Source organism: Asparagus officinalis, chromosome 1 (assembly GCF_001876935.1).
Source record: "Asparagus officinalis chromosome 1, Aspof.V1, whole genome shotgun sequence".
Classification (NCBI taxonomy): Eukaryota; Viridiplantae; Streptophyta; class Magnoliopsida; order Asparagales; family Asparagaceae; genus Asparagus; species Asparagus officinalis.
Genome location: NC_033794.1, coordinates 28,258,606 through 28,267,021, shown reverse-complemented (window position 1 = coordinate 28,267,021; position 8,416 = coordinate 28,258,606). Strand labels below are relative to the sequence as shown.

Below are 8,416 nucleotides of genomic sequence, written 5' to 3'. Positions count from 1 at the left end.
ACATCCCCCAAATACTCTATTTCTCTAAATGGATCATTACATGGATATTTCAAAGGTCAAAGGGGGCTCAGACAGGGAGATCCACTATCACCTTATCTGTTCATATTAGGCATGGAATATCTATCTAGGAGCTTGAGTCTCTTAGAAAAGGATAGGAAATTCAAATACCATCCCAAGTGTGCAAAACTCAAAATATCTCACCTCATTTTTACTGTTGATTTGCTCCTATTCTCTAAAGGTGATTTCTACTCTGTGTCCAAGCTCTATCATTGTTTCAAGGAGTTCAGTTCCGTTTCAGGTTTGGAGGCAAATATACAGAAAAGCTCTATCTACTATGGTGGTGTGGATGAAAATACCAAAAATTCTCTTCACAATCTGCTGGGATTCTCTTCTGGTACATTGCCGATCAGGTATCTAGGGGTTCACTGCAGTTTATTATTTTCAAAGATAACTGGTCAGTTTCAGAATTGGTTAAAACATAGGAAACTTTCCTATGCTGGCAGGCTGCAGATCATCAAAAGTGTTATCCTTGGAGTCCAAATATTTTGGACTTCAAACTACATTTTGCCTGTCAGAGTTCTTAAAAGAATAGATGAGCTTTGCAGAAAGTTCCTATGGGGTAATTTTGATCAATCTTTTAAAGCTTCTCTTGTCTCATGGGAAAGGGTGTGCATGAGCAAGGATCAAGGAGGTCTGGGGATATTTTCTGCCCTCAACTGGAATATTGCTTCAGCCATCAAGTGCATCTGGAACATTCACATTAACAAAGAATCCCTTTGGATTAAATGGATTCATGAAAATTATTTAAAACATTCAAACATTTGGCTAGTGGTTGCAAAGCCTAGTGATTCCTGGATGTGGAAACAGTTGATTAGAACAAGAGATAAAGCTATGACTTTATGTGGTGGTGAAAACAATCTGAAGTTGTTGATCAGTTCCTGCTGTAAAAACTCAAATCTCAGAATTTCTGCCATATATAATGCTCTCTTACAATCAGCGAATGAAGTGCAATGGTCCAAAGTTGTTTGGGGAAGATTAAATATACCTAAACACTCATTCATAAGCTGGATAGTTTTTCAAGACAGACTTCTAACAAAGGACAGGTTATATAGGTGAGGAATCATAGATTCTAACCTGTGTAGCCTATGCGATGGTGCTTGCAGTGAATCCAGGAACCACTTGTTCTTTGAGAGTGCATTCTCTTGCGAAGTATGGAATAGTATCATGGATTGGATGGATTTTAATTGGCGTACCTGTTACTGGCATCATGTTCTAGAGCAGTTCACTGTCAGACAGCGAGGGAAGGGGCTTAAGCTGCAACTCAAGAATTTGGCACTAACAGCAACTATTTATTACATTTGGAGGGAACGCAATGTTAGAATCTTCCAACAAAAATGCAGGAGCACATCACAACTGGTTAGAGAGATTAAAACTGATGTTTGGATCACCATTCTCAACAATCCATAAGCTAGATAAATCTGAAATGTGACTTCCTCTTAGTGTGGTCGCATTTTTTGATTTTTGAGATGTTCTGTTGATTGATTTTGATCGCTTAGATTCTATCTGAGCAATTGTTGTACTTATCTTTCATATTTGGTTATGAATATAATTTTTTCATTGACCAAAAAAAAAATATACATATAAACCAAAACTTAACTTATGTATATATATATATATATATACATATATATATATAGTTATATATATATATATATATATATAACTATATATATATACAAAGAAACCAATAAAATGTGTGTGCATATTATATTGAGCTTAAAGTACCAACACACATAATATAACACCTAAAATTAAATTTACCAAAGCTTGTGATCTTCAACGAAGCTCAATCTTGGTATACTTGCAGATGAACCTTGAACTTGAATCTTTAAGTTTGAATTGCGTAGGCTTCACTCCATAATTCCGCCAACCTCCATTGGATATGATCGTGAATGCGCGATTCCATCCATCCTCCAACATATTGTTTGTCTATAATAAATAAAAAAATACAAACACTAGACAAACAATATTAGATGTAAATTATTTGTTAAATCATCATCAAAACAAGAAGGACAACATAAGTGCCTCACCTCAGTAATCTAGCTACTTTAAAAGACCTAGTTTATTATTTGTGTGCAGTGAGACTGGGATATAGTACACTGTTTTACTACTATTAGTTGCAGAAGACGTTTGAAGGAACAAGTATGTGACCTCGTTATAAAATTTCTAACTATGCATGAGTCAACTGTAATATAAAACTTAAAGAAATAGCTCTTCTCGTCTTATATAATGTCTAGGGAATGTAGTAGGGAATGTAGTAGCATGCTGAAACGAAGCAACTCTAAACTAGATTAATTATTATACCTGTGTAACAGGTTACTTCCCTTTATAGTCTGGCAAATCACTTAAACAGGCAAAGAGTAAAAGAGACAACACATGTAAAATCTGCATGGAAAACTTATATTTTTGTCAGCTTCTCAATTCCTATCTTCTAGATGGCGCATAGATTTTCATTGCAAATCAACGAGTTGGTTAATGCATCTACTATAATTTTACTTCCCTCTAGTACTCAACCTCCAAAAATGATTTCTTACTTATAACAGTCTAGCTCTTACTAGCTCACTTAAATATAAAATTTGTGATATTACTTTCTGACTACTAAATACATGCTTTTCGACCTGTTATGAGCTGGAGGATGAGAAAATTAAAACTGTCTGTAAAGTTTTTCAGTTGATTTTCTGAAGTTCTCTTTTAATTTCAACGTGTATTGCTCCAATTTATTATCTACCATGTGATTGGTAGGACTGCACTAAAGATCCTGTGGTAACTTTCAGGAACAATGTGGAATAAGTTACCTACTTCATTTTCTAGAAAAACGATCAACCTAGACGGAAATTTCCGTCTAGGTTGATTGAAATTCCGTCTAGATTAGGTCATCTAGACGGAATTCCGTCTAGTTTGGGTGGTTTATTTTGCTTCCGTCTAGATTGATGCAAACTAGACGGAATTCCGTCTAGGTTGATCAATCTAGACGGAAGTCAACCTAGACGGAATAAAAATTCCGTCTAGGTTGACGGACCAGACGGAATTCCGTCTGGTCTGTCAACCTAGACGAAAATTCCGTCTAGGTTGGTTTTTTACAACCTAGACGGAATTTCCGTCTAGGTTGACTCAATCTAGACGGAATTCCGTCTAGATTGCTTTTTTGCAGGGAAAAAAATTAATTAAAATTTGTATTTCCCTGTACAATTATATTAATATTTGAATACATCCAGAAAATACTGTACACGCCACATTCAACCATCCAATCATAATCAAAATTCATAACAATTCCATTCAAAAACATCTATATAACCAAATCCAACACATTGTACAAATCCAACCATCCACTTCAAAATATACATCAACTAGTTTCGTCTAATATATACATCCAACAACATATATACTAAAAATACACATGACTAAGATATGATACACGACATGAATAAATGTAGTGTTATAACAAATAAAACTGTTTATTGCATTAAAAATAAAAAAAACCTCATCCATCGTCGTCGGCGGGGGTATCACTATCCCAATTACGAGAACGGGTGCTGCTCCCTCCAATATCTCCACTCTGAATGTTTAATTGAATAATCATTATGTGGTGTTTGATAACATATTAGATAAAAATGAATTTATAAATATAAGAAAAAATAAGGTACCTGAGCACTACTCTGTCTAGCGCCGGAATTATCGCCAATCGAGCTAATGATCCGTATGATACCACCATACGCGCTATAAGGAATCGCACCGCTTAAATATTGTATAACATACCCCATGAGATCGTCCATCGAGTTCGCCGTCAGCGCAACTCTAGTCATCTCATTAGTCACCTGAATATGCAGCTCCGGGTCAATTTTGTCAATCAAGAAGGCAGAGATACGTGCGACAAATGGCATAGCCTGGAAACTGCTTGTGGCTGCTCTCGTCGATGTAGATGGTGTGGAGGATGCTGTGGACGATCTGATGCTTATACCAGGTGAAGCTCCGACACCATGTAGAGGATATCTTCCTCTCCTATTATTAGGGAGAAATAAATATTAAACTTTGCTCTCAAATTCAATAATGGTAAACAAATATAAATAGTATGTAGTATTCAAATTGATTCGATTTTTCACAATCCTTACCTATTATGACCCATCAGGTTCTGTGTGAGATTGATGTTCTCCTCTGCAGAAAGCATGTGAGGGTCTGGCGCGGTTTGTTCCTCCTCCTGCGAAATGTAGACAGATGCAGCCTCCTTGGATGCGGTCTCAAATCCCTCCTAAAGCACAAATTTATAGTTAATTCAAGATAATGACCATATTATTTGTGTTCTCGTTTCCTCGTAATGTTAACAAAATAGAATTAATAATACTACTCAAGATATGTATAAATCTCACCACTAACTCGAGATTTTTTGTGATCTTATCCCGATTCCTCTCATCACCCCTATATTGTTCACGAAAAGTACCATATGCCGCTCTGGCCCTCAAGTGTATCGGCATTAATGATTTCCCCTGTCATATTATAAATTATGAGATTTCATAATCATACTAAACATTAAGATCTTTTAAATCTTTAAATGACATATACCATATCTTGACAATAAACATCCTCCAGATTGGCGTAGGAGTGTGAAAAAAATTAGCAAATATGCAATAAATTAATATCTTAAAAGTATAAAGTAATTTTCATGAAACTAACCTTGGAGGCATCGCTGTCCCAATACATGAGGAGAGCTGTGAAATGAATCTCGTCAACTCGGTCATCGAGGTTTAAAAACCTCTGCCAGTCCTCCTCATACCTGTCATAGGTTTCATGTTTGATCTCATGCCTCCATTGTTTGAGGACTGCTTCAACCTTGACATTAAACACATAATTCCAAGCCCCCTCAAAGTCCTCAAGGCAGAAGCAGTCCTGTAGATTTACATACACATTTAGTAAGGATAATTTAATATCAATTACTAATTATTAATAAATGAAAATCTAAAACAATATGCACTTACCATAAGCGCAGTCCATATCGCCTCGTATGCGGTCCATGGTAATTCTCGAAAATGAAAATAAGGGTTGATAATGGTCGCTCTACGCATGAGAACCCCAATATATGCATTCAATCGGGTTGACCAAGGACCAACGGGCAAATTAGAACTATTCCACCTAATAATGCCCTTCATTCCTCTTGGCGGTTGTTTAGAATCAGGCTTACCTCCGCCACGTCGTCCCTCTATGCGATCCTTCTTAGCACCTACAATAATGACAACATGATAATATATCATATAATATACAAATGTGAAAATTAAAAGTATTTATATAATTTACCATTCGCTATCTCTCTTTCTTTTGCTGCGAGTGCATCAGCTTTCCTAGTCTCCAACATAGGAAGCATTTCCTGTAACTTTCTCGCAGCACGTGGGTGGTACTTCCTTGATTCAGCCTTGGACTTATGAGAGTCCGGAGGTAAAGGTAAACTGAGAAAGTCTTGGGTCTTTGGCCGTAAGTCAGTATGGAATGTATATGATGGATATGTCGGGGTCCAAGTAGCACCTACATAAGAAAGAAGAATCATTAATATTAAATTTTAATTGAACATTATCAATTATTAAATATTTAATACCTGCGTCGGGGGATGGTTCTGGTGCTGCGTCGGGGGATGGTTCTGGTGCTGCATCAGAGGGGCCGGGTGATGAATATCCAGCATCTACAACAAATGAACACTATGAGCTAGATAACTAAAACTTTATAAAACATGTTAAAGTATTAATTAATTTTTATACCTGCATCCGGAGATGGTAGTGGATCATCAGCACCACTACCTGGGGTGATACTCCGTGAGCGATCACCCTCCAGGTCAAAGAGCCTCCTCATCCTCCTCCTCATCTGCAAATATAATAAAGACAATCGTTAAGAAAAAATTGTATACATGCTCATGAGATATGTTGTTATGAAAATGCATTATTATTTTATTATGATAAGATAAAAATCGATAATGTGGTGTAACATATATAGTTCATACCTACATCCAGCGCCACATTCTGTGCGTAAGAGAATTCTTGCCAAACATCATCAGATGAACCGATTGGTTCACTATAATTATCTTCACTTTCTTCAATATTTTTTTCATTGTTATTAGGAAGAACAACAGATCTTGGCTCCTTGTAAACCACCTAATCAGACATGACATTTGGATCTTTCACATAGAAGCATTGATCAGCTTGTTCTGCGAAAATGAATTTCTCATCCGTATATACTTCTCGGTGAAGATTGACTAGTGTAAATCCATAATGATCCTTTTGCTTTTTTGCAGGACACCACCGAACCTTGAACATCGTGTAAGTACATTGTTTTGGTTTACCAAACCCATAAATTACCTCAACGATATCTTCTAATTGGCCATAATATAATATGTCAGCTGGAATTGGATTCTGATCTCTTATACTTAAAAAACATTCTTGAGCAAACAAGCCCATGACCCCACTGTTCTGAGTTACCCTCCTATCATCGGTCTCTAACGTTTGAAATTTATATCCATTCACCAAATGCTCATTATAACGTCTCATTTCGTGATAAGGACGTTGTGCATGGATAATAATTTCATCTGGTAATGTAGTATCATCAAGAAGTGATTTTTCAACCTAAGACAAACAATTTGAGAATATTTAGGCGATGTTATATTATGAATGTTCAATAATTAATTGTAAAACACTTACATCAAATCTTAACCAATCAGAAAATTCTTTCTTATGTCTTTTCTGAATATTGTGCGCTGCATTCCTACCGGTTGTTTCATTCTTAAGCTTCTCCAGATGTCGCCTATATAAACAATATATAACTTTGTATTGATAAACTATATGTAAAATGAATATTTCTCATCTATATTACAGATTTTATTTGTTACCTTCGATAGTCTTCGAATATATCAAGGTTTTCCAACACAAATGCATGAATTTGATCTAAGAGAGATCTCGGGTAATTTTCACACTTCCTCTCCTTTTGAGGTGCTTGAGATGTGGTTTTCTTCTTACGCATGTAACGTGATGCAAACACAAAGCATTCATTAGCCACGTATCCTTCAGCTATCGAGCCCTCGGGATGAGCTCGATTGCGAACATTGTTTTTCATGCAGCCCAAGTATCTTATAATCATAAAAGTTAATTATTAGCACGGTAATTTGAAAAACGCGTATACAATTAATAAATATAATAAAAATCATAAATTACCTTTGTAACATGACCGGCGATTCTAGCCTCTCTTGCAAGATGCTGGGTAAGATGGACCATAATTGTAAAAAATGAAGGAGGGAATATTACTTCCATATTGCATAGAGTAACTCGGACATCGGCTTCAAGTTTCTTAAAGTCATCTACATCTATGACTTTAGAGCATAATTTTCTGAAAAATCCACAATACTCAATAATAATCTTCGACGCTTCTTTATCCATATTGTTACGGATTGTAACAGGGAGCAATTGATGGAGAAGAATGTGATATTCATGTGTCTTCAGACCTAAGAGTTTTCTCTCTTGCACCTGGACATTATTTAAAATGTTAGCAGAGTAACCATCCGGCGACTTTACCGATTTGAGAATTTTACAAACTCGTTGCATCTGCTCATTTGACATGGTAACACGAGACGGAGGCAACTTTAATTTTTTAAGGCCAACGTCTTGAGCTTGCAAATCATTTCGGATATTCAAAGCAGTCAGATCTTGGTGCGCCCGTAGATCATCCTTCAACTTGTTTGCATCTTGTAGAAAAATCATTAATCGTCCATAATAGAATAGCACGTAATCTAAACGACTCTTTTAAATGGGCATCATATGCTAAAATACCCTCAGACCATAATTGTTTTAGCTCATCAATTAGAGGCTCTAAGTAGACATCAATATCATTTCCCGGAGCATGCTTACCGGGTATCAGTAATGAAAGTATCATAAACGGCTGTTTCATACAAAGCAATGGAGGTAAATTATATGGCATTAATACAACTGGCCACGTAGACCAGCCAGACCTCATTACCCCAAATGGATTGAATCCGTCGCTTGATAGACCCAGTCTTACATTTCTACAATCTTCTGCAAAACGAGGATAAATTTTATCAACATGCTTCCAAGCTAAAGCATCAGTAGGATGTCTCAATTTACCATCGTCTACTCGATCATCCTTATGCCACCTCATATTCTTTGCCGTTTCCTTGTTCATGTATAATCTTCGCAATCTAGGAGCCAATAGAAAATGTCGAAGCACTTTGACTGTAATTTTCTTCTGTGTTATCTCTGTCTCCGTTGTAATCCTTGTTGAAGAATTTGTGCGTTGTTTCCATCTAGAAACTCCACATGTCGGACACTCTTGAAGGTCTTTATTGGCTTTGTGGTACAAAATACAATCATTC

The 8,416-nt window shown here is 36.3% G+C and overlaps 2 protein-coding genes across 2 annotated transcripts; both read right to left on the bottom strand.

Moving 5' to 3' along the window:
• On the bottom strand, positions 3,542 to 4,637 carry LOC109832675. The gene is made up of 4 exons (XM_020400081.1): positions 4,425 to 4,637; positions 4,170 to 4,306; positions 3,876 to 4,059; positions 3,542 to 3,616 (listed from the first exon to the last, which is right to left on the bottom strand). Exons 1-4 carry the CDS (start codon positions 4,527 to 4,529, stop codon positions 3,542 to 3,544), a joined length of 501 nt encoding a protein of 166 aa, XP_020255670.1. The 5' UTR covers positions 4,530 to 4,637.
• On the bottom strand, positions 5,457 to 6,175 carry LOC109832668 (actin cytoskeleton-regulatory complex protein pan1-like). Its single transcript, XM_020400071.1, has 5 exons — positions 6,041 to 6,175; positions 5,802 to 5,904; positions 5,642 to 5,725; positions 5,497 to 5,571; positions 5,457 to 5,461 (listed from the first exon to the last, which is right to left on the bottom strand). The coding sequence occupies exons 2-5, from the start codon at positions 5,902 to 5,904 to the stop codon at positions 5,457 to 5,459; spliced, it is 267 nt and encodes an 88-aa protein (XP_020255660.1). The 5' UTR covers positions 6,041 to 6,175.